The sequence below is a fragment of the Ictidomys tridecemlineatus genome, chromosome 4, assembly GCF_052094955.1.
Source record: "Ictidomys tridecemlineatus isolate mIctTri1 chromosome 4, mIctTri1.hap1, whole genome shotgun sequence".
Lineage (NCBI taxonomy): Eukaryota > Metazoa > Chordata > Mammalia > Rodentia > Sciuridae > Ictidomys > Ictidomys tridecemlineatus.
The window spans coordinates 5,338,387-5,364,667 of NC_135480.1; the positions used below are offsets into that span (position 1 = coordinate 5,338,387).

General features: G+C 40.1%; 2 protein-coding genes across 9 annotated transcripts in view; one reads left to right on the forward strand and one right to left on the reverse strand.

Annotated features, from left to right (window-relative positions):
* The window catches only part of Kmt5b (lysine methyltransferase 5B), a 57,566-nt gene that overhangs the window by 23,146 nt on the left and 8,139 nt on the right, over positions 1–26,281 (forward strand). For 4 of the 8 annotated variants that reach the window (XM_078045474.1, XM_078045472.1, XM_078045473.1 and 1 more), the window contains exons 3-10: positions 1,641–1,788; positions 6,011–6,079; positions 11,857–12,022; positions 12,397–12,506; positions 13,631–13,797; positions 14,073–14,092; positions 14,193–14,329; positions 23,389–23,585. In XM_078045474.1, coding sequence (XP_077901600.1) covers positions 1,641–1,788; positions 6,011–6,079; positions 11,857–12,022; positions 12,397–12,506; positions 13,631–13,797; positions 14,073–14,092; positions 14,193–14,329; positions 23,389–23,585 — 1,014 coding nt within the window. Of the gene's footprint in view, positions 1–1,640; positions 1,789–6,010; positions 6,080–6,670; positions 6,751–11,856; positions 12,023–12,396; positions 12,507–13,630; positions 13,798–14,072; positions 14,093–14,192; positions 14,330–23,388; positions 23,586–23,922; positions 24,808–26,281 lie in introns of those variants that run through there. The other 4 variants (XM_078045476.1, XM_040284004.2, XM_078045475.1 and 1 more) reach the window with 4 other exon arrangements.
* Positions 19,464–22,292, reverse strand: LOC120889960 (small ribosomal subunit protein eS6). Its single transcript, XM_040286733.2, is given in 3 exon segments — positions 19,464–21,425; positions 21,427–21,790; positions 22,279–22,292. Coding segments are annotated over 3 exon segments (786 nt in total). The 3' UTR covers positions 19,464–21,017.

Below are 26,281 nucleotides of genomic sequence, written 5' to 3' on the forward strand. Positions count from 1 at the left end.
CATGTCAAACTTACTTCTGAAAACTACAAACTATTGCTGAAAGAAATTAAATAAGAGCTAAATAATGGAAAGGTTTATGATTAAAAGACTTAATGTTGTTAAAATGGCAGTATTCCTGAAGTGACTTTTATAGATTCAGCAGAGTCTCTGTCGAATCCCAATTGACTTCTTTGCAGAAAATGACAAACTGATCCTAAAATACTTATGGAAATTCAAGAGACCCAGAATAGCCAAAACAATCTTGAGAAAGAACAAATTTGGAGAACTCATACTTTCCAATTTCAAAATTTAGTACAAAGGGAGTAATCAAAACAGAGATGATATGGCATTGACATGTAGATTGAATGAGAGTCTAATTCTCACATTTTTGGTCAGTTGATGCTTGCCAAGACTGCCAAGAAAAATCAGCACAGTAAGGAAATTTTTTAAGTAAATAATGATGAGAAAATTTAGTATCTATATGTGAAGAATGAAGTTGAAATCCTATTTCACACAATATGTAAAAATTAACTCAAAATGAATCAAATACCTACATGTAAGAGCAAAATCTATGCAGTTCCTAGAAGAAAACAGACATAATTTCTCCTGACTTTGGATTAGGCAGTGGTTTCTAAGATATGAAACTAAAGATAAAAGGAACAAAAAATTTCATCAAAATTGCCAACTTTTGGGCCGGGGTTGGGGCTTAGCAATAGAGCACTTGCTGCGTATTCGAGGCCCTGGGTTCGATCCTTAGCACCAAATTAAATAAAGGTATTGTATCCGACTACAACTAAAAAATAATAATAAAATAATTGCCAACTTTTACACTTTTTTAAATATCTATTTTTTAGGTGTAGTTGGACACAATGTCTTTATTTTATTTATTTATTTATGTTTATGTGGTGCTGAGGATCGAACCCAGGGAATCACACATGCTAGGCAAGTGCTCTACCACTGAGCTATAACCCCAGCCCTCCTCACACTTATTTTTAATATTTATTTTTTACTTATAGGTGGGCACAATATCTTTATTTTATTATGTATTTTTATGTGGTGCTGAGGGTGGACCCCAGTGCCTCACGCATGCTAGACGAGTGCTCTGCCACTGAGCCCCGAACTTTCACACTTTAAGGGATATCATTAAGAACATGAAGAGACAGCCATAGCTGGGCACAGTGGCACACACCTGTGATCCCAGCAACTTGGGAGGCTAACGCAGGAGGATCAAGAGTTCAGAGCCAGCCCTCAGAAAAAGCCGGGTGCTAAGCAACTCAGTGAGACCCTGTCTCTAAATAAAATACATTTTTATTTTTTAGTTGTAGTCGGATACAATACCTTTATTTAATTAATTATTTAATTATTTATTTAATTAATAATATACTTTATTTGGTGCTAAGGATCGAACCCAGGGCCTCGAATATGCAGCAAGTGCTCTATTGCTAAGTACCACCCTCCCAAAAAAAGAAGAAAAATAAAAATATTCTAAATAATTGATTTAGTTTACTGCATTTGGTTTTCTGTTTTATAACTACGGCTGATTGAAATATGTTGATTTCTGTGTTTGATCACTAGTTTTAACTGGCAGTGAATCTGAAGATTTTTAGGTAGGTAAAGGAGTTTTCAGTTTGAATTACTTTTCTTTCTTTTGCTTTTTGCAGGTAATGGTAATTCTGGATTTGAAGGACAGAGTCGTTATGTACCATCTTCTGGAATGTCCGCCAAGGAACTCTGTGAAAATGATGACCTAGCAACCAGTTTGGTTCTTGATCCCTATTTAGGTTTTCAAACACACAAAATGAATACTAGGTAATTTTAAGTCTTTTTCCTGAATGGAACAGATGATGATGCTAAATTCAAGAAAACGGAATGGCTAATTTTACTTTTGTTCAAAATTTCATACATTAAAAATGTTAAATGATGCTAAAGCAAATTATGTGTTGCAGAAGGGTTTTCTGTGCCCGCTGAGGGTCTGTTTTGGTTCTGTGTTCTTACTTTACCTCCGTCACAAAGCACAGCAGGAGTGGCCTCACGTGTTGCTTCCAGCACTGGTGAGGACTATATTAGCTAGAAGTAAGAGCTCACCGGCACCCTCTAAAGCCTTGAAAATGGATGCTTGCTATTTTCCAACTTAGGTTAAATCAGTTATTTTTCATGATTTTACTGGACTTTAATCCTTTTAAATAAATATATAGAATTTTGCCTCTATATTTAATCTCTGCAATTCAGCTAATTATTATAAATCAAGGAAATATTTATTTTAAATGATTATACTGGTATGCAGGTGAGAAACCATGTGTATTTTGAGTGTCAAAATCTAAATATATATATTTACATATTTTCATACTTAAATACTTAATACATTCATCTTGAAATTTCTCATCTTTTAACATCTGAGGTCTATAACTCCTTTATTCATATTCTCTTAAATATTCTCTGTCATTCTCTAAAAAGATCCTTAGATCATTTCAAAATGGTTTCTGCCACCAAATAGGCAGCTTTGCAGCTTCTGCCTCTTGTCCTCTGTGGGAGAGGGTGATGCATCTGGTGGGGAGTGAGCTAGCAGGGGCTTAGGATGGAGAGCCAGTCTGGGCTTGCCCCTCTCATCTCCATTGTACTCTCACTGGCATTTGTTGCCCATGTCTGTGACAGTCCAGGAGGAATTGGAAAGCCAGTAGATGGGCACTCACAGTTGACAGGGGGACAGCTGACTGTAGGGAATCTTGGGGTGTCTTTTTCCCCCTTTTAATTTTAATTTTATCCTTTGCTGGTATTAAAACAAGACACTGTATACTCCTCTTATCAATTATATTCTAAATCCAGAAACAAAGAAATTTTTTTTCTATAGCCATGTGGTTTTTTTTCCCACTAAAATAAAGTGAAATTTTGGATGGAATTCAAGGATTATTTAAATAGTTGCTTCCAGGTGACTGGTTGTTTTCTGGAAGATTATCAAGATTAGATACCCTGATGTCCAATTAAGATCTAGTAGACAGGGCTGGAGATATAGCTCAGATGGTAGAGTGCTTGCCTCACATGCACAAAGCCCTGGGTTCAACCCCCAGCATCACAAAAAAAAAAAAAAAAAAAAGATCTAATGTACATTATTTTTTAAGTCCATTTTCCTTTTTTTTTTCTTTTTTATTATTGGACATAAAAGCCCAGTGTTCTCCTCCTAGAAGATCCTGGTGGAATTTGAGTCACCTCTTAGCTCCCACCTTCCACCATTTTTCCTGAGTTAGGGAGTATAAATATGTGAACCACTTTTTGCACAGAAGTAGCCTTCTGGATGTCACTGTGAAGGCCCACAATTTTGGCCTGAAATCTCTTGAGAAAGTTATGTTGACTGTGTTCTGTATACTGAGATATGAGAGCATATAAAATATTTTAGAAAGTTATCCCATCAAAATTGTAACAAAAGTTTTAGTGGCTTATGAGAGAACTCTTCGAGTGCTTTATTCCAGAGGATGAAGGCTTATATCCTGGCTTTTGCAACAGGGAATACTCCACAGAGTTCTCCTAGGCCACTGATGCTTATCATTAGTTCATATGTGAATCACCTGATAATCTTGTTAAAATGCAAGTTGACTCAGTAGCTTTGGTGCAGGACCTGGGATTCTGCATTTCTAATAAACTCCCAGACCTCATTTAGAATAGCTATTAGGTCCTAATTCTGGCCTGTGAGTTTGGTTGTGATGTGATAAATGGATTAAAAGTGCCTCATGTATAGTTTCCAAAGGCTGGCTTAAAACGGTGTAGTCATAAAATGTGAAGTTCAGAGGGGTTGGAGATGTATGTAGCTCAGTAGTAGAGCACTGCTTAGCATATGTGAGGCCCCTACGTTTGATCTCCAGCAAATAAATAAAATGTGAATTTTACGATGACCACACAAATATTAAAATACTGAAGTTAAAGTGCACCCTACTCCCACAGAAATTGAAGCATCTAAAATAAAAACTGGTTAAACAAGCTAAACCCACACACAAAAAAATTTATTCATATTTTAACAACATTTAATCACACTCACTGTTCCTAAAATAGCCTGGTATGGAGCAGCCAGGCCTCCAGATCCTGGGATCGCACAGGTCAGCCTCTGCACTGTGCCAGCCCTGTGGCCGCCATGGTGCATGTGGTGACATCCCCTCCCCTGCCAGGGCTCTCAGGACTGTCCTTTTTGAGCTGACATTTGGGAATATACAGACTTGTGGGTGCATGCAGAATGCTGGGGATCAAGCCCAGGCCTCACATGTGAGGCTGGTGTTCTCCTCTGAGCTCTATCTACAGACCCGCAGAAATTTTATTAATGAATATTGTTCATTTTAGTGAAAGATACAGATTTTCATTTAATCTTGGTGGGTAAACTTAGTTGAAAATAAAATTATTCTTTTTGGCTATTCATCTTTTGAGCAAGAATTTATGAGAATGTTGATATAAATCATTTTCAGATATATTAAGCTATAGAAAATAAGGAAAATAGATAATGCTTTCCTGGAGCAGTTCATAAAATACTTCTTAAATTGTTGGCATTTGAAGACTTCTCAGTCATTGTGTGCAAAGGAAGTATAACTGGAAGATGTAGTAGATCTTGAATTTTGAATTCTCCATGCTATCTCTATAGTAATTGTATATGAATGGTGTCTTTGTTTATGTTTATGCATCTATAATTTGACATTTTTTAGTTTCTCCTTTTTATGCCTTTTGCCTCTCTTCTACTTCTTTCAGTGCACCTCCAAGAATAGTGTCTTAAAGCAGTATATGGGGCTGGGGCTGCAGCTAAAAAGAGGTATCGCAGCTTGCCCAGCATGTGTGACCTGAGTGTAATAGCTAGCACCACCAAAAAAAAAAAAAACAGTATATGTTGCCAGTGGTTGTGACACAACACTGGAATCCCAGCTCTTTGAGAGGCTGAGGCAGAAAGATCACAAGTTTGAAGCCAACATGGTCAGTTTAGCAAGGCCATCTCAAAACGAGAAAAGGAAAAGGCTGGGTTCCATCCCCTGTCCCGCAAACAAAACACAAATGTTTAATGATTTTTGAATTTCCAAAACTGGCTTTACTTTGAATAATTATGTTTAATTATAATGTATTCCTATAGTTACCAACAAGTAGGTCATAATTGGAGCATGAGTACTTATTACACATGAAATACTTATTTGAATTTATTGGGAAATGTTCATTTAATTGACTTGTCAGTTATGAAACTTAAATTCCTTTTCTTTTTTTCTTTTGGTATTGGAGATTAGACTCAGGGGCACTCGACCACTGAGCACATCCCCAGCCCTATTTTGTATTTTATTTAGAGACAGGGTCTCACTTGAGTTGCTTAGCACCTAGCTTTTGCTGAGTCTGGCTTTGAACTCAAGATCCTCCTGCCTCAGCCTCCCAAGCTGCTAGGATTACAGGCGTGCACCACCACACCTGGCCAATTAAATTCTTATTTTTAACAAGAGAATAGAATTGTTGATAATATCTCTGATTTTTTTTAAAAGGAGTTCAGAGCAAGATGTTACAAAGAAGGATGGGTGCTTTCATTTATGTTCCCTTGTTTAGGCAGTATGACCAAGTGCAGGGGAGATGGAGGAGGAGACAGCTTTACAAAGCAAGAAAAATTGCCTCAGGGCACTTTTTGCTTTGAAACTTGTCTGGATGTTTTTTGCAATCCAGGTATTGGCTTGCATAGTCCTTACCCTCCCATCTGTAGCCATCTGGTTTTTATTGTTTATATTTGCATATTCATATCCACGTTGGATATGAATTTATAATTTACTTTAAATATCACTTTCCAATTAGGTGCTTGAGTAGAATACAAAATGAAGATTTTTAAACCTTCTAACTTAATCAATGGTAATATTGTATAATATGGGAAGAAAAGAATTTTAACCACCCGGCCTTATTATCTTGTTGAGCTCATAAGGTTCTGAAATATCACTGTTTTAAGAAGTTTTACTACAACAAATACTGTACCTGTTTAGAAATTACAGATTGTACAAATAGTTTTTTATTGTTGTTGTTTGTTTTTGCATTTATATAGCGCCTTTCCTTCGAGGAGCTCAAGGCATTTTTCAAAATCTGACAGTTTTCCTCACAACAACCCTGTGAGGTAGGTAGAGTGCACTACAAACAATAATAAGATACCAACTAACACATTCCAGCCTGTGTTTGCTGTTTAATGCTAAGTATTTTCAGATGTTCTAGAACATTTAGCAAACCTTTTAAAATAGTTTGGTCTTAGTTATATATTGTTTTAAAAACCACTTGTACTTCATGACAGGGTAATTTTAGGAGAAACAAATCATTCATCAAAAGATCAGGAGTCACTGCATGGGATTAGCTGAGTTCTGATTGCAGGACTCTGCCAGGTATGTTTTTGGTTCCTGTTTATTTTCAGGTCAAGAAGAAATGGAGCTATGGTCCTGTGACTCTTCCTGTTCGTGTCTGCAGACTGGCAATTTGCAGTGAATCTTTCTTCAGAAGGGGAAATGTGTTCACTTTGTTGCCGCATGGTTTTCTTATTTTATATCTTAAATATTTGAGCATTTTTTTCTCTCTCCTCCTCTCTCCTGCCCTTTCTCCTTCTTTCTGTCCCCCTTTCTTCCCCTGTCCCCTCCAGTCAACTCTTGATTGTACATACTAATGGAAGGGCACAGTAGTACAGCTAATACAAATCTACAACTTTTCTTCATTGCCACAGTGGTCTCTTGGGTTTGGAGACAGAAAAACCAAATAGCAAGAAAGCCTGGAAAGTCAGTCTCTGGAGAGAGTGGGGAACAGGTGTGTGGGAGTGTGAATTCATGTTTTCCCCCCTGCCTTTTTAAATAATAGCTAATTGTAAATAATGTATTTTTAATTTCTTATAACAACCATTAGTCAGAGGCCTGGAAAGAGAAAAATAAATATGTTTAGTTTATTTAAAGTAGTAGATTGTGTATTATGCAAGGGTGAAGGGGGCATATTGATTTGGAAATGCCAAATAACTCTTTCTCTTACCTCCCTTGCCAACTCCCTCGAACTAAATTGAAAATCCATATTGGCGGCTGTCCCTTCCCTTGTGTTGTCAGGAACAGCCAGAGCTGCTGCTTGTTGGGCTCAGTGGCAAAACAAGTCAAATCCTCCTCTAATATTAAGTGACACAAGAGGGCTCCCCCAGGCCAAGTGACAACAGAACAAGAAAGGCCTGAAGGAAAGTCCCAGCTGTCCTGTGAATTAACCCCACATCCTTGGCCAACTACTTAGCTTCACTGGGCCTTATTTTCCTCATTTGTGGAACAAAAGGATTACCCTAGATAATCTGTAATTTTTCCCCCCTAGTTTTAAGTATCAGGGTATTAGAATAGCTTTATGCAATTTATATGTGAATTTAGAGCTATTATGGGTGAGAGAGGGTATTTTTCTGTTTACTAGTAGTAGAAAAATAATTTTTTTTTCTAATGTCCTCAGTGACTATTGCCCTGGCCCTAATAGCTATAACAGTCTTATTTTGTTAAGTAATTTTCATTTAAGTATTTGTTATAATGGGATTTGACGTGTATGTTTGTTGGCCAGGTTTTATATACCCCTACAGGATTATTGAAAACAAGTATGTCTTCCTCTGCCTGCTCGTACCCAAAACCATCTCCTTTCTCCTTTTCCTCTCATTTCATGCCTATAGCAGTGAACTATGACAGTAGGTTTTAACACTTTGGGAACAGCAGATATGCCTTTTAAGTGAAATAAGGTTTAAGGTAGCAAGGGATCTTTTATGGGTTTTGATCATGTCTGAGGCAATGCAAATCCAAAAAGCAAACAAAAGTCCTCTTGAGAGAAGTAGAAGGCAGGATATTATTAAATAGTTGATTATTTTCTTTTGGTTTTAGCATATAAATTGTTTGGTGTTGTGAACAAAGGATAATCAAAATTAAGCATGCCTGAAACACATTTTTAGATAGAAAGGAGTGTGTTTCAGAAATTAGAGAAAACACAAAGCAGGCTGGGCTTGTGGCTCAGTGATAGAGCACTTGCCTACCATGTGTTAAACACTGGGTTTGATCCTCAGCACCACATTAAAAAAAAAGTCATTGTGTCCATCTATAATTAAAAATATTTTAAAAAAGAAAACACACAAAGCCTATTACAGATTTCCACCATCCTCTCCGGATCTGTTGTTTTTCTATAATGTTCTTACAGCCTTATAGGGTGACTTTACCCCTGACTTCCTTTGTATAATTATTTTTAAACAGTGTCACCATTGGTCAGTTCCACATCAAACCCATAAAGATAGCTTGGTCACTGGGTGTGGTGACATCTTCCTGTAATCTCAGCAGCTCAGGAAGTTGAGGCAGAAGGATCACAAACTGCCAACCTGGGCAATTTAGATCCTGTCTCAAAGAAATAATAAAATGGAAAGGGCTGGGATGTGGTAGAGCTGAGCTGTGTCAGTGGTAGAACCTCCCTGGGTTCAATCCCAAGACGAAGGGGAAAAAAAAAGAAAAGATGGCTTGCCTCTCTCTTGTTTGTAGTCCTACCACTTAACATAGGGGTAATTTATTGCATTTGCTCAGAGTGATCAATTGCTTTTCTGATTACTGTGCAAAACATAGATTATCTGTTTCCCACCATTTCATGTTTTATGTTGCTTGTAGTGTTGTTATGCCTTAACCAGCAACTGCTTTGTTTTTACTTATCTGTTCTTAATTTGCAAACCACCCTATAGTGTAGGGTTTCAGCAAGAATGGTTTAGCTTGGGTTTCTTAGAGCTTTTACTTTAACAAAGTTGATTGTGATGGCTATACAGATAAGTAGTTTAATATGGACATTCGCAGTTCTGCATCTCTTCGAGGGTAATTTAGTTGTGGCTCTCCATCACCATATTCTGACACCCTGAAGAAACATTATGAATTGTTTAAAGACTTGTGTTCGTCTCTTTTTGAGGATCTGTATACTAATGAAGTGCAACTGGAAAATAAAGGTGCCATCTCCTTCCCTTCTCTAGGATCTGTATAAACTTTTAAGGTACTTGAGCTTAAGAGCGGTGAGAGTGCAGAATCTGTAGCTAGGAAGTTTCTAGTGTTGTCAGTATTTATTAACACACCTAAAGTCCTCTAGAAATCCTGTCCTAGAAACAGTATTAGACCTACCCTGGACTTCGTTTCTTCTCTCTTCCTGCTTCTTGTACTTCAGTATTGCTAGCCAGTTAACTGTCAGCTGTTGGAATCCAGCTTTATTAAGACGTCTGCTTAGACTTTCTCTTTCTCTGCCTTCCCTTTGATTCTTTCCTGCCTGTAATATTGTGCTTTTTCTTCAGTAAGCTAACTCCACTTTTTTCATTGCTCACACTACTGTCAACTTAAAAACTTGTCCCAAACAAATCTTGTACTTTAGTTAGAATTTTCAAATTTTGAAGGGCTGTGGCAGCACAGTTTCTATCATTATTAACATGCATTTGCATGTCACTACCTTGCTTAACTATTGGATGCATATCTTTCATTCCCAATTAAATTTCCCTTTCAAGAACAGTGGCCACCCAGGCACACGCCTGTAATCCCAGTGCCTTGGGAGGCTGAGACAGGAGGTTTGCAACTAGGAGGCACTAAGCAACTCAGTGAGACCCTGCCTCTAAATATAAAATAGGGCTGGGGATGTGGCTCAGTAGTCAAGTGTCCCAGAGTTCAATCCCTGGTACAAAATTAAAAAGAACAGTGGCGGTAGCTGGGCAAGGTGGTGCATGCCTGTAACCCCAGTGACTTGGGAGGCTGAGATAGGAGGATCATGAGATCACAGCCAGCCTCAGCAAATTAGCAAGGCCTTAAGCAACTCAGTAAGACACTGTGTCTAAATAAAATACAAAAAAGGGCTGGGGATGTGGCTCAGTGGTCAAGTGCCCCTGAGTTCAATCCCTGGTACAAAATTAAAAAGAACAGTGGCCACATCCTCTGTCATTTCACGTGCAGCTGTGTATAGAGCACCTAATAATCCTTGGCAAAATATTGTGGCTTATAATCTTAATGAAATTCTAATGAATACATTTGTGGTGGCTTATCTAGGAAGAAATGTTGCTGAGTGCTTCCTTTGCTTGAAGCAAAGATCTTATCTTTCCAGATCTTATCTCTGTTTTTAGCATTTTTAGGCTCTTGAGATGTATAGCTTTAAATGTTAAAGTGTGTAATTCAAAATTTTTTTTTTCCTGAGCCAGTAATATTTTTTCTTCTGGGGAGAGTGGGTACCAGGGATTCAACTCAGGGGCACTCACTATCCCCAGCCCTGTTTTGTATTTTATTTAGCGACAGAGTCTTAACTGAGTTGCTCAGGGCATTGGTAAATTGCTGAGGTTGGCTTTGAACTTACGATCCTCCTGCTTCAGCCTCCACAACCGCTGGGATTAGAGGTGTGCACCACCGTGTCCAGCTTATTTTTTCTTAATATATTTTACTTGAATAGCCCTGTGTAATCCCTTTTTCTGTTCCATGTTTGTTTTTTAAAATAAAACCTTTATTTGAGAAAGTTTGCTAAATGAAATTGTTCATGTAAAGAAATTTTGACCCAAAGGTCACGGTGTACAGCTTCAGAATGAGGGGCTCATACAAACTTCAGTCTTCACAGGGACTAGAATTATCTCTGATTTGGCTCGTGCTGAGCAGGAGCATGTCCTGAGGTCCTTAGGGCTGATTACATCTGGAGCTTTTTTCGATGCCACCACACAGTTCATACAAGCATGCTGGTTTCCCTGACAGTTATATGTCCTGTGCTTTCCTTCTCCTCTGGATGCAGGGGTCAGTATCATTTGGGGAAGTTAGAAGATCAGGACGTATTTGAAGACCTGTGGGGATACTTACATTGGGGTTTTTCTGTGTGAGCTTTTCAACATTTTTGTTTTGGCATGATTTTGTTTGCTTTATCATACTTCTGAAACTCATTTCCTTGCACTCTTCCCGTTTAATTCTGCATGTTTTTAAAATTTTTCTGTCATTCTAACTTTGAATTAGACATGCTCTATTCTAGATCTTTCATTGTATTCCTTCTAGAGTGATGACTAGTATAAACTAGAAGTAGACAGCTTCTGTTGAGTCATGTGGTCACCTCCTAGTTAATGAGATAACTGAATTAAAAATATTAAAACATAGGCTGGGGATACAGCTCAGTTAGCCTTGCATGCACAGAGCCCTGGGTTCAGTCCCCAGCAACACACACACATACACACAAATAACTATATGTAAAAACAGGGTTTGAAAGGATAGTAGAATGACAGAATGAACACACATTATTACCTTAGGTATGTATATGATTGCATGCCCAATGTGGTTCTAAACATGTACAATAAGAAAAAAATGAGAAATTATACCCCACCTATGTATGCTATATCAAAGTACATAAATGCATTCTGCTGTCATATTTCCCCATGTTAAACACAGTGATTGAACAATAATTCTCAAGATTCTGATTGTTTTCTTCTGTTAGAACTTTGCTCTGATAACCATGGCTACTTTTAGGGTATTAGCTCTTTTCTCAGGATTTTTTTTTTTTTTTTAAATGGTGCTGGGAATTGAACTCGGGGCCTTGTGCATGTGAGGCAAGCACTTTCACTCTACCAACTGAGCTATATCCCCAGCCCAAAATCTTCTTTTTTTCTTTTTTGGTATAGGGGATTAAACTCGGGGGCACTCGACCACTGAGCCACATTCCATTCTATTTTGTGTTTTATTTAGAGGCAGGGTCTCACTGAGTTGCTTAGCACCTCGATCTTGCTGAGGTTGGCTTTGAACTCACAATCCTCCTGCCTCAGCTTCCCGAGCCACTGGGATTACAGGCAGTGTGCCACCACAACTGGCTCAGGAGCTTTTAAAGCAGAACAGTGGCCCAAAAATTGTGACAGATAACTAAGCTTATTATTTTGATTTCTTTCAGATTTCGGCCAATTAAAGGAAGGCAAGAAGAACTAAAGGAAGTAATTGAACGTTTTAAGAAAGATGAGCACTTGGAGAAAGCCTTTAAATGTTTGACTTCGGGTGAATGGGCACGGCATTATTTTCTCAACAAGAATAAAATGCAGGAGAAATTATTCAAGGAACATGTAAGTTTATTAAGATTAATGATGTTAATCTCTTTGGATAAAATTGTAGATCTTACTAAATCCTGGGTATTGGTGGACACTGACATTTTAGATCCATTTTTCATAAAAATTAGTAAGTATGGAAGTCTACTGACAAATAACATCATTTGGATGACTACTCAAGAGAAAACTTTGTCTTCTGGGAAGTGAAGTTTAGAGGAATATAGCCAAGTTACCAGGTACTAAAACATATAAAACTGAAAAGTAACAGTGAAGTTTGTCACTGAATGACCTTACGCTTTTCACATGGTTGCCATGGTGTGCTTTTATAATTCTGAAAAAGCCTAGAGGATACATAATTTACAGTCATTATCATTTTTTTTTTCCTATTTTAGGTATTTATTTACTTGAGAATGTTTGCAACTGACAGTGGATTTGAAATACTGCCTTGTAATAGATACTCATCAGAACAGAATGGAGCCAAGATAGTTGCAACAAAAGAGTGGTAATTATTATTACCCATAATAGCCTAACCCATAAAGTAACTTTAAGATCTCTTAAATTACTCGTGTCATGTTAAGGAAGTCTGGGTAAGGGTTGAGGCCAGCATTTCCCCTAAAGGAGCCAGTGCAGTGCCATTACTCTGCCTGCTGACTAGAGTCAGGATGACAGAATCAGGTCTGAGTGATCCAGGTCCCACCTCTGGGCTAAAGTGCTGTCCATTTTCCTGTGTTGTATGGAGCCTCCATGGTGAGGAGATTGCTGCAAGGCTGGGGGTGCCAGGGGTATAACCTGGCTCCAGAGCCAGCCTTTCACTGGCTTAGAGGAAAGACTGGAGGTAAAGTCTTAATCATCTTAGGTGGAAATATAGAAACATCCTCATGTGTTACCTGTTTTAAAATATATACATACATGTGACAGCTTAAATTAAAATAGTAGAGCTATAGCCAGGCACCATGGTACACATCAGTAATCCTAGTGACTCAAGAGGCTGAGAAAGGAGGATCACAAGTTTGAGGCCAGCCTCTGCAATTTTGTGAGACCTTGTCTCAAAAAGGGCTGGGAATGTGGCTCAATGGTAGAGTACCCTGGGCTTAGTCCCCAGTGCTGCCAAAAGAAAAGAGTAGAGCCTACTTAGGAGGGCTAAAAGCCCATAGATGAAATTTTAAGTCAGTTTTTATAAAACTTTTGGTGTGAATATCTTGTAACACACAAGATGATTTGGATGTCATTTCAAGAGAGATCCTGGATGGTGGGCTCCAGCTGGTGGCTCCACTTTCTGGGTCCTTGTGACCCTTTATTGCCACTAGTCCCTGTCTGCTTCATCCTGAGGTCCACGAATTTAGTGCACGCAGCAGAAGTTTGAGCACTTTCTGCCCATGAAATACTATACCAGGTGCCACCTGGAGGTTCAAGAGACAAGGGGTTTCCTTTCTCTCCTAGGAATAAGGCCGATGACAAGTAACCATGGTCCCAGCTGTGGGGCTCCAGGGGGAGATACCCAGGTGGGGTCCAAGTATACACAGGGCCCCTCAACTTCTGGTGTTTATTGGCAGGCTAATTTTATTAAAAGAAGCCTTATTATTTATAATTACTAGTAATTTTTAACACATCACATATTTCAAATAGGAAACGAAATGACAAAATAGAATTACTGGTGGGTTGTATTGCCGAACTTTCAGAAATTGAGGAGAACATGCTACTTAGACATGGAGAAAACGACTTCAGTGTCATGTATTCCACGAGGAAAAACTGTGCTCAGCTCTGGCTCGGTCCCGCTGCGTTCATAAACCATGGTAAGCTGCACTTCCAGGGTGTCTGCTCTGGTGTCGGGCAGTCCCACCAAGTTAGTGGGGCCTCACCACACTCAGTGAAACCTCCTCTTTAAGGGAGAGTTCGAATTAAGAATTCTTTTTTCACAAACTTATTAAATATTCCTAGTTTGACTTGAGACCTAAACTTCTATCAGGAATTGCAAAATTGTCTGAAAAACCTTTTCAGATTTCTATAACTGTTCGTGTTTCAGATCTTATCAACAGTTAATTGACTTTCTCTTTTGGACATTTTTCAGATTGCAGACCTAACTGTAAGGTAAGCATTTAAAAAAAAAATGGATATATATATATATCTACCTACCAATATTTTGTTTCTGCCTGGGTGTCAGACTCTTACTGAGTTACTTATATTTCAGTTTGTGTCAACTGGTCGAGATACAGCATGTGTGAAGGCTCTAAGAGATATTGAACCTGGGGAAGAAATTTCTTGTTATTATGGAGATGGGTTTTTTGGAGAAAATAATGAGTTCTGCGAGTGTTACACTTGTGAAAGGTAAAGTATTAAATAAGATTTTCAGCTTAGATGTTCTCTTAGCTATTTGATGGTTATTGGTATAACTCTTATTGTTTCTTTATATCTTAAATGCAGAGATAGATTTTTATATTATGTAGCTCCCAGTGTAAAGTATGTAAACAAAATCAAATGATGTGCAACTATTTAGGGACACTGGCACCTGTCCCTTTAAAATCTTCATATTACCAGCTGTGACAAGTGGGTCAGGATACAGAAGTGCTTAAGGAAAGATTGGATATTAGTACACACTCGTGCACACATGCAGTGCCAGAGTGGGCAGCCTCCCAAAATGGCAAGAAGTTCTGCCTTAGAAGGCATGTAAAAACCCTGAAGTTGCCTTGCATATTATCAAACTGTGTCTTCTGGAATTTTTGTTTTGATGTACATACAATTCACAGTCCCTGGGTTCCCTGCTGACACTCGGTGAGCAACCTCTTTATGACCCATCAAGATTGTGGGTCCTGCTGGGCACTCTGGTGCCACTCCTGTAACCACAGCGACTCAAGAGGCTGAAGCAGGAAGATAGCAAGTTCAAGGTCGGTCTCAAGTACTTTGCAAAGCCCTGTCTCAAAATATTAAGTAAAAAAGGTAAGGGATGCAGCTCATTGGTAGAGTACCCCTGGATTCTGTATTCAGGACCCCCCCAAAAAAAAAAAAAAGATTCTGCGTTGTGGGCTGGGGCTGGACAGCTCAGTGTTAGAGCACTTACTACTGAGCATGTTGGAAGTCCCTACAATGGATCCCACCAATTTAAAAAAAAGCGGGGGGGGGTCCTTTTGGAAATTCCCAAACTCTACTTCAGCAGGACTGGCAGCTTGTGCCACTTGTGTAGTGACTTCTGTGAACAGGAACTCCTGGGAGACAATGTCAAAGCTGGTGTAGGCAGAGCCACAGGAGGGTCCTCTTTCAAGGAGATGCCAAATGCACAGGCACACAGGGAGAGAGCCTGTCTGATTTCAACCTCTGCTGGACCCCGGACTCACCCTCCCTCCTTCAGTCCTCACAGCTCTCCTGTGAGAGAACAGCAAGTGACCCAGTCCACTGACTATGGTGGAGTCCTCATGCTTTCCACTTCCTGTTGCTTTTGTAGGTAGGACCTATTTATTAGCACCACTGCTCTCTCTTAAAATAGCCAGCCTAGGGCAGAGGGGCAGAAGCCCCTCACATTACCCCCTCATTGGGGTCTCCACCAGTAATGAGAGAGGGCCGGGTTATAATTCCACCCTGGCCCTTTCTCTCCCAGCTTTGGGCTCCTTGCCACAAAGGGATAGTTGAAAACCTGTTCCTAATGTTGCCAAAAGCCAGGGCACAGGGGAGGTGGGCAAAGAATTTATCTTTTAACATTAAAAGTGATTCAAGGAGCTAGGGTTGTGGCTCAGTGGTAGTGTGCTCGCCTTGCATGCATGAGGCACTGGGTTCGATCCTTAGCATCACATAAAAATAAAGACAATAAAGTCCATCAAAAACTAAAAAAAAAAAAAAAATTTTAAAGTGATTCAAATGTTAGATCTTAGACCTCCACAAAAATATTCTCTAGGGCTGGGGTCTTGGCTCAGTGGAAGAGTGCTTGCCTAGAATGTTTGAGGCACAGGGTTCGATTCTTAGCACCACATATAAATAAATAAAGATCCATTGACAATTAAAAAAAATTAAAAGTAAATATTCTCTAATCCATGAAGTGTATTGGGGGATGCGTGCCAGGGATTTAACTCAGGGACACTTGGTCACTGAGCCACATCACTAACCCTATTTTGTATTTTTTTTAGAAACAGTTCTCACTGACTTGCTTAGCACCTCGCCGTTGCTGAGGCTGGCTTTGAACTTGTGATCCTCTTGTCTCAGTCTCCTGAGCTGAGTTATAGGTGTGCACCACCATGCCTAGCCCATGAAATATTTTAATTATAGTTAAATAATTAAAGTCATTTTATAGAGAAAGCAGAATGAAGCTCACTTATGGGCCTGTAATCTGAAGCCAGAATGCTGGAATCAGAACCCTGCACCTCTGCATGTCATTAGCCCTGAGGTGATGGCATGTTACGTAGCTCCCTGGGCCTTCATTTTCCCCATCCATAAAATGAGAACAGCATAATATTTCATAGGGTTGTTTTAGGGATTAAATTTATTATTTGACATAATACATGTAGAACAGCACACAGTTAGCACACAAAAATGTTAGCTATAAAATTATTTTGTGGTTTCTGGTTATTATATTTTAAAATACAAGCTGTATGAAGGCAGGGACTTTATCTTCTTCATCTACTGTGATGTATACAGAACAGTACCTGGCACATAGGTGCTTGATAAGTATTGGGTAAATGAATAAATGAATGTAGTAAATAAATACGATGAATAAGTTTTTGGAAGCTGTCCTTAAAAACCCTAACCATATATTCAGGATTCCAAAATAACACAAAACAACTCTTTACTGGTGTGTGGGAGAGTTGTTTTGGTGTTCTTTGTTTTTGTTTTTTTTCCTCTGTTTTTTGTTTGTTTGTTTGTTTGTTTGTTTTGTTTTTAAGAGGCCAAGTGTGGCTATTTTCCCAGGCTGGTCTCCAGCTCCTGTGCTCCTACCTCAGTCCTCCTACCTCAGCCTCCCAAATGACTACACTACAAGCACCACCCTGCCCAGCCTCTGTACCCATTCAGAACTACATGGTTGGTCATGTTCTTTGGGCAGATTAGTTCTCCCTCAAGAGCCATGATTTCCTTCCCAGTCAAATGCAGTGCTCCCACAGCCTAGGGTGAGAGGGAGGTGGAAACATGCGAGAGCCTTTCTAGGGAATGGCACGCTACAGAACATGGCATGGCTGTTGTCAGACCAAGCAGTTTGGCTCAAAAGTTGACTGCATGGGGGCTGGGGATGTAGCTCAGTTGATAGAGTGCCTGTATGCACAAGGCCCTGGGTTTAGTCCCCAGCACCACACACACACACACACACACACACACACACACCAAAAAAAAAAGTTGGCTGCATGTGTTCCTCAGATTCTCAGTAACACCACATTGTTTCTGCCTTTACAGAAAGTGAGTGGGGAGATGAGACTAAAGGGACTCATTGAATAATTCATCAGATAGTAACAGTAGTGCAGGAGGAGCGAGACTAGCACAGGGCCTGCTATCAAAGCAGCACAGTGAAAAAGGCAGGGACTTGTGTGCTGACAGCTCAAGTGGGCCAAGAGCTCTCTCCAAGGAAACCAGAGTGAACAGAGCGAACGGATTTCACTCTAGACATTTGAAGGAAAGAATTTGATAAAGACCTAAATCAAAGGTGCTGTGAGTCAGGTACAGTGGCACATGCCTGTGATCCCAGTGACCCAGGAGGCTGAGGCAGTAGGACTCCTCAGCAACTTGGTTATACTTCATCTTGAAATAAAAAATAAACACAGCTGGGAACATAGCTCAGGGGTAAAGTGTCCTAAGTTCAATCCCCATTACCACAGAGGGGGAAAAAGAATGCCAGGCACAGTGTTGCACTTCTATGACCCCAGCAGCTCAGGAAGCTGAGGCAGGAGGATCGCAAGTTCAGAACCAGCCAGCAGGTCAATGAGACCCTGTCTCAAAAAAATATAGATATAAAAAAAATGGATTGGGGAATGTGACTCAGCGGTTAAGCTCCCCTGGTACCAAAGGGAGAGAGAACTCTGATCTTACCTATAAAGACTTAAAAATTTTAAGAATATTACTCCTTCCTTATTTAGTATATAAATTGTTTGGGACTTTAAGCATTTTGCTTTTGGAATTGGTCAAAATTATTTTAAAGCTGATATAAAAGTGTTTTTTGAAAGCTTAAAAAAAAAAAAAACTGGCATGTAAGGGTAGGGGAAGCTGGGCATGGTGACCTTGACCTGTAATTCAGTACACCTGTACTTGGGAAGCCCAGCAGGAGGGTCAGAAGTTTGAAGCCAGCCTGGGCAATGTAGCTAAAGCTTATCTAAGAATAAAATAGAAAGGGCCAGGGTGTGGCTCAGTGGTGGAGTACTTGCTTACTTGCAAGGCCCTGGATTTAGCCCACAATAAGCAAAAAGAAGAATGTTAGGGGACAGTTACCTTAACAGATGGCAAAATTTGTTATTAAATAATCAGGGCTAGGGTTGTGGCTCAGTGGTAGAGCACTTGCCTTGCACGTGTCAGGCACTGGGTTCAATTCTTAGCACCATATACAAATACATAAAATAAAGGTCTATCAATGTCTAATAAAAAAATTTTTTAAGTAATAATTATTATAATCAAACTTGATTATGATGGCTCAGAAATGGACAAATAAGAGAACATGGATGGAGTCCTGAAATGGAAGCAAGTATAGATTGAGATCTTAACATATATTGGGAAACAATTATTTCTTTTATAGATGTTAGTCTGATTTAATATACTTCTGGGGGGCCGAAATCAAGCCATAACACATCATATATGCAATAAATTCTTTTAGAATCTAAAATTTAAATAATACAATATAAAAATACTAGAAAAACAATTTAGGAGAGCACAATGAAGGTCTTCTTGAAAACAGTAAGGCATGAAATGAGGAATCCAAAGATGTTTGAATGGCCAAAATAAAGTCCATGCTGTATGATTTACTGAAGGAAAATAAAATATTTATGTGGCAAAAAGTTAAAATCCTAACAAAAAGCATCTCCCAAGGAAAGAAAGTCTGATGGGAAAAAGGTAAAGGAAGAAGAGGTTCTGCACAGAAAGAGATGGCCACAAGCAAGGAAATTAGTATAAACTAGGTATTCATTTTCCCTCAATAAATTAGGAAAATTCAAGAAACAAAATGTACCCCTAGTGAGGATGTGAAGAAACAGGTACCTAGATGGTGCTAGTAGGGCCATGAGTTGCTGGGGCCCTTGGGGAAAATACTCTGGCAGTGTGTATTAAGAAGAGGCAAACCCTGTCCCTGGCAGTCCCATGTTCAGGAGGAACTCAGCCTGAGAAGTAGGAGCACCCATGGGTAAGGATTTGGTTTCCAAGAATAGTAGAACAGCAGTATTTGCATAAGAAAGAATATTTAAAAGAGTTTCATTGATCACCTCTGAGGAATTATTGAATAAATCCTGGAATGTTAATGAAAATATGCAGCCTTCAAAGTACGCCCCCTTCAAAGTACGCCCCCAGGGCCAGGGTGCCACTTACTGGGACGGTGCCTACCTGGCACACACAAAAGAAAAAACCCAAAACCTGTATGCTCAATGCAGATTTGTCCGTGATTGATGTAATGATAAAATTTTTTTAGACTTTTTTTTAATATTTACTTTTTTAGTTTTTTAGGTGGACACAATTGTTTATTTATTTTTTAAAGAGAAAGAGAAGAGAGAGAATTTTTTTTAATATTTATTTTTTAGTTTTCGGCGCACACAACATCTTTGTTTGTATGTGATGCTGAAGATTGAACCCGGGACCACATGCATGCCAGGCGAGCGCGCTACCGCTTGAGCCACATCCCCAGCCCCACAATAGTTTATTTTTATGTGGTGCTGAGAATCGAACCCAGAGCCTCATGTATGCTAGGCGAGTGCTCTACCACTGAGCTACAGCCTTAGCCCCAAGTAAAATATTTTTTAATATTCAGATATTTTGGTTTTTTGGTTGAAAAGCAGCAGTGATATAAGAGTTGTGTAGGACAGGAAAGGAGTGGAGGAGTGAGAGGGCGGTGCTGCCGGGGTGCCTAGGAGGCTGCTCCCCTTTGCTTTGTGGACAGCCTCGATTGCCTTACTTGTTGCAGCAAGCATGATTTCATAGGTTAAAAAGAAGTAAGATTGTAGAATACAAATGAGTGTGAAAGTTTTACTGTTAAAAAAAAAAAACTAATTTCAGAAGTTCCAATGCTGCTTATTATTGCTATTGTGTTGTACTTCACTCTCTTTTGTTTGTTTGTTTGGGTTGATGGGTAGGTGTGGATGTGTGGAACTGGGGATTGAACCTGGGGCACTCCAACGCTGAGCTACATCCCCAGTTCTTTTTTATTTATTTTTTTTTTTTTGAGGCAGGATCTCACTGAGTTGCCAAGGCTGGCCTGGTACTTGAGATCCTCCTGCCTCAGCTTCCTGAGTCCCTGGAATTATGGGCGTGCATCACTGCACCTGTTATATATCCTGGAAACCAAATCATTATTTACAGCTGCTCTTATTTCTACAGGATGGATTCTTCCCCAACGTGGGACCGCCAGGGACAGGGTTTGCCTCTTTTTAATACACACTGCCAGATTCCTTTCCCTAAGGTTCTAGCAATTCATGGCCATTAGCATTTGTGTTCAAGTGTACTTTATATATATATACATGGGCACAATATCTATATTTTGTTTGTTTATTTTTATGTGGTGCTGAGGATGGAACCCAAAGTCTCACACATGTGAGTCAAAGCCCTCCATCACTGAGCCACAATCCCAGCACTCAAGTGTACTTTTAAGTATGTCCTGTCTTTCTAGTCATGAACTAAAAATATTAACAAGTTATGGTTTAGAAAAAAATCAAAATCATGGAGTGTCTAAAGATAATTTCTTTTTCAATTGCTATGGACTGAGCCTTTAGGGCTTATACACATGCATTCTAAATGTGTCTTAGGATGAAGTGGCGTGGGCCTGGTTGCTGCTCTGGTGAAGGTTTTTCTTTCTTTTTGATGATTTTTTTTTTTTGAAGGTCTGATCTTATTTATTTGTTACCGATAAAAATTCTTATTTTTGACTGGACTCAGACTTAGAAGTAGAAGCTCTCAGAGAAGACAGCCTACGTCTCTTGGCAATCTCTTCCTGGCGTTTTTCTTTGGCTTCTTTCATTCTCTTGGCCAAAAGTTTGGCATATTCTGCAGCCTCCTCTTTATTCTTCTTAGTACGCTGTTTCTTCAGAGCAATACGCTGGCGCTTGTGTTGCAGGACACGTGGAGTAACAAGACGCTGACTCTTTGGTGCTTTGGTCCTGGGTTTTTTACCTTCCTTGTTTAAGGGTTTTCTGACAACATATTGGCGGACATCATCTTCCTTAGAGAGATTGAAAAGTTTGCGGATTCTACTAGCTCTTTTGGGTCCTAGTCTTCGAGGTACAGTAGTATCAGTAAGTCCAGGAATATCCTTCTCTCCTTTTTTTTACAATAACCAAGTTGAGAACGCTCAGATTGGCATCCACAATGCAACCTCGAACAGATTTGCGCTTTCTCTCTCCAGTTCGCCTGGGTCTATAACATGAGTGCCCCTTACTCAGTAGTAGGCGAACACGACCATGGGTCAAGACACCCTGCTTCATGGGGAAACCTTGTTTGTCGTTCCCACCACTGATTCGGACCACATAACCCTTCCATTCTTCACCCAGAGCATCCGCAGCAACTTCTGTGGCCATACGCTTCTCATAAAAAGTACGAAGTTTGCATTCATCGTCCACTTCAATGAGTTTCTGACAGCCAGTGGCTTCATCTTGGAGCAGCTGATCACCCACAAGGCGCCACAAAAAAGAGCTTTAATGATTTTTTAAAGTTGTCAGTGGACCTTTATTTGTTTATATATGGTGCTGAGAGTCGAACCCTGTGCCTCACACATGCAGGGCAAGCACTCTACCACTGAGCTATGACCACAGCCCACCTGGAACTTTTTACAGTGATTTCTATCCCACTTTTGAAAAAATAATTGAGGCAATTTCACAATCAATTTTTAGTTGTTTTTACAATAGCGTTAGTCAAAATTGCTTTCTAAAGTGGATTTTAAATCTTAATAAGAATGCTAACCTTTACTTACCAAAAACAACAACTATGTTAGGTTCAAATCTGCTTTCCCAGTACTTAGGGCCGGGGGGCAGGAAGAGAAATAAAATGTATATTGTCCCTTAGCAAAAGTAAAACACACTACTTCTTTGGGGGAGGAATATTGTTTTTTTTTCCTTCATCCAAATTCTGGAAGAAATGCATCGGTCACATGGGACTTTCAGAGGACAGTTAGCAGTGCTCACTTGATGGGGGGCATTCCTCCCCATCCCCCCACCCCAGGAATTGTTGCTTAACCACTAAGCTACATCCCCAGCCCTTTTTTAATGTTTGTTTTTTGAGACAGGGTCTTACTAAGTCCTTAGGGCCTCACTATGTTGCTGAGGCTGGCCTCAAACTTGTGATCCTCATGTCTTAACCTCCTGATTTGCTGGGATTACAGGTGTGTGTCACTGCAACACAATTTTGTCACAAGTTCAGAAGCTATATTATATGACATTCTATTGACAAGGTAAGGCCACAAAAGGGCAAAATGATTTTGGCCAAAGAAATTTCTCTTTTTTTTTTTTTTTTTTTTTTGATACCACATGTAGTCTTCTGTTTAACATTGTTAATTCATAATAGAACTGAGTAGAGACTTGCCCTTGATATACTGACTAAGCAAAGATTTGCACAACCAGATTCAGGCAGTCTAGGGGGACTCCTACCAACCACATGCATTTATTGCAGAAGAATCATATAAATATGTTGAGGAAAGGTGTCCGCTGATTAACGTTAAGTCTTTTAAATGTCTTTAATTAGTTATAATTTATTAATTTAATTATGATTGTTCATATTAATTTGATAATTTAAGGGAACTACTTAACTGTTTTTATTCTTCCAAGAGACAGATATTCACTAATAATACCCTCACCTTTTTACATAGAATTTCAGTCATAATTTGCGTGCATATATAACATCTAAGTTCTAGGCATTGACTTAATTTATGGAAATTCTGTGCTTTTTAAAAATTTCCGAATTCTTAACATTCAGTTAATGTAGTGCTAAGTGGCACATAGCAAAGTTAAAATTAACATTTTAGTCTACACAAAAGTCTATTAGATTTTCATAGTAGGCAATTTGCAGTCGATTGACAACAGTCACAACAAGTGATTTTTGTTCTGATAAGCATAGAGTTTTTAATGTTAATTTTATTAGTTACCTAATGAGACTCCTGGACTTGGCACTTATCCAGTGGTGGTCAAAGCCTCATCAGGTCTCACCATTGAGCCCACATGGCCAGGTGCTCCCTGCAGCCAGGCCCGCTGTGAATTCATGCACTCCATTCACTGAACTTGTGCTGTTTTCTCTTACAGACGAGGAACTGGTGCTTTCAAATCCAGAGTGGGACTGCCTGCGCCTGCTCCTGTTATCAATAGCAAATATGGACTCAGAGAAACAGATAAACGCTTAAATAGGCTTAAAAAGTTAGGTGACAGCAGCAAAAACTCAGACAGTCAGTCTGTCAGCTCTAACACTGATGCAGATACCACTCAGGAAAAAAACAATGCAAGTAAGTAAGGGAGATTTGATAAGATGCCTTTTTTTTTTTTTTTTTTTAAGTATTTTCACAAAATTTGCTTTCTAAAGCATGCTTCATTAGTTTCGAACCTCTAAATATTGAGAGAAACTGGGACTCATAAGCTTCAGCAGCCCTGCAAGGTTCTAGAAATGGTTTGAGTACAGAGCACAGTTGTGCCCACCTCCAGATTCAGTGCCGTACTCTAGACTGTTCTTTTCAATACTTGGTAACTGGATATTGAATTCTTCATCATATATTCCAGGATCATCATGTGTTTGAGGAAAACATTTTTAAAGTGTTAGTGACTCTGTCCTATTGGTGTTGTTAGGCCCTGCAAGAAGACAAGGGACCGGGTAAATTGTACAGGCTCACGTGTGTCCAGTGTCCAGCAGTCTGTTAGGAACAGGTGATGGACTTGGGAGTTCCTAGCTTCTGGCCTCAAGGCTTCCACCTTTTTACTACTCATTTATCTTTTTTAAAACGAACTGACTCAATTCACCAAACCACCAGAACAGACTCGGAATCATGCCCGGATGTGGCCATGTTGTGGCACATTGGGTTCACGCCACAGAAAGTAGGAAGAGAGATGGAAAGAGAAAGAAGCAAGCTTTGAAAACCAGTTGTTTTGGGGGGCAAGATCTGATAGAAGCTGGAAAAAGGGTATGAAGAACAAACAAAAAGAAAAGGAAGAAAAGAAAACCTAAACAGGTGGAGGACAGTACGACGTGTGAGGAGCTCTGAAGTGCTGGAATGTGACACTGCTGTCATCATCTGGGTAACACCTGTGTTCTCTAGGTGCCACTACAGTGGTGGGCTCTTTGGCCTGCCTGCCTTGTCTTTGACAGAGATGGCTACTGGAAAGGTTTGACTTGGTGGTCCCCAAAGTCTCCTGTGCTGGCATCTTAATGTCAGTACGACTTGCAAGCACTTAGGAAACCCCTGAGGTGCTGGGTATCTTAGGCTCTCCCACGCCTCGGCTACTCCCTCCCAGACAGAAAACCCTGAAGAAAGGGGTGAATTGAATGTCACTGCCACGGATTCCTGAATCTACCTGCTGCTGGGAGTCAGAGGCCAGGTGTGACCTCTGTAGTGTAAAAGTAACAGTATAGTTCTGGTCCAGACTTTTTAGATAATGTTCAAAGTGAGCAAAAAGAGGAGTTAGTTGATCATTCACTGTTGACTGTTGATTCAAAAATAAATGCAGCGTAATGAACCTTCGCTTTCTGAGTCTGGTTCCTTGGTGAAACTGGAGACCCCATGTGATAGACCCTCACACGAAAACACAGGGGTGCATGGTGCCATCTGCACCTGGAGACAGCCACAGAGCCGCCTGCAGGGAATGGCCCTGTAAGGTGTGGAACTATCTGCTTCTGTGCATGAGCCTTGTTACTAGTAGGTAAACCCTGCACTCAGTACACCACTTGGCTGAAAAGATAAAAGTATGAATAGTTTTTGGAAGGTGTTGGGTGTATTAATAGATAACCATCTAGAAAATGTTTTTTACTAAATCAGACACTTACTAAAAGCCTGCTAGTTGTTGGAGAGAGACAAGGATGTATGAGACCTGGTCCCCTACCTCGGGGAGCTTGTGCTTTAGCTCCAAGACAAATGCACAAAAAAACAGAGCAGACTAGACACTTCATTTTCTCAAGTTTAGAGGGAACAAGATGCCTTCGAGCTAACCTCAGCAGTGGCTGCTTACTCTGGGGTGCTTGCTTTGCCCAAGTTGCCTTTCCGCAGCATGACTTTGGAATAACCTGAGGGCTGGTGTGGCTGACTTGAGGGCACAGTAGAGTGGACAGACATCGTCCAGTGCTTGAGGGAGCCCAGACTTCAGCTATCTCTGAGGCCACTGTCCCTTGAATCGTGCACAGGATTTCTGTGGTTCTTATACATATTCCTTTAGGCTATATTCTTTTGGTGTTTATCTCTCAACCAGACCCTTTAAAAAGAACAACTGTTTGAAACTGACTGGAGAAGAGCCAGAGCTGCCAGAGCTCTCTTCCCGGGGAGCTGGGCGTGTGGCGTGCATAGGTGTGGATGCTGTCTCTCTGCCTGCCTGCCTGCCTGCCTGCCCGTCTTTATCTTGCACTTCATGTAGGATTTAGCAGCTGAGAGAGGAACTCTTTTCTTTGAACAGTATGTACAAAGAAACATTTCCACCTATTCGGAACCTCCCGTCCGCGCAGGTTCTTTTTTTGGAAGGTGTCTTCAGAACTCCAGCCTGACTTTCCGCTTTAGCATCCAGGAGTGGAAACAAGAAGAAATCTATTTTCACAAACTCAGTCTACCAATCTGAATGGCAGAGTTGTTATTAAGAGTATCTGGTTTTTCAGGTCTGGGTGCCTTGCTGCCTGGGGAGCTTCCTGTAGTTAGTATTGTGATACAGGCTCTCAAGAGCGCGCCTGAAGGTGTGGACACAGCCACTGCCAGTGTCACCAGTCAGCACAGGACCCAGAAGATGAGGCCAGTGAAATCAGTTTATCCTAACTAAGGAGCAGTGGTCACAGACGTGGAGATTGGGCTGCCTGCTCCTGGCACCGAGCCTGTGGGCTGCTTCCACGTCCTGTCCAGCACGAGGCCGACAGGTTGGCAAGAGCTGCTTGTGCTTAGCAAGCTCACAGGGACTGAGGCCTTTAGAGTCCTGTGGGGTTGTCTGGGTTCTCAGGCTCTGCTGATGCTGAACT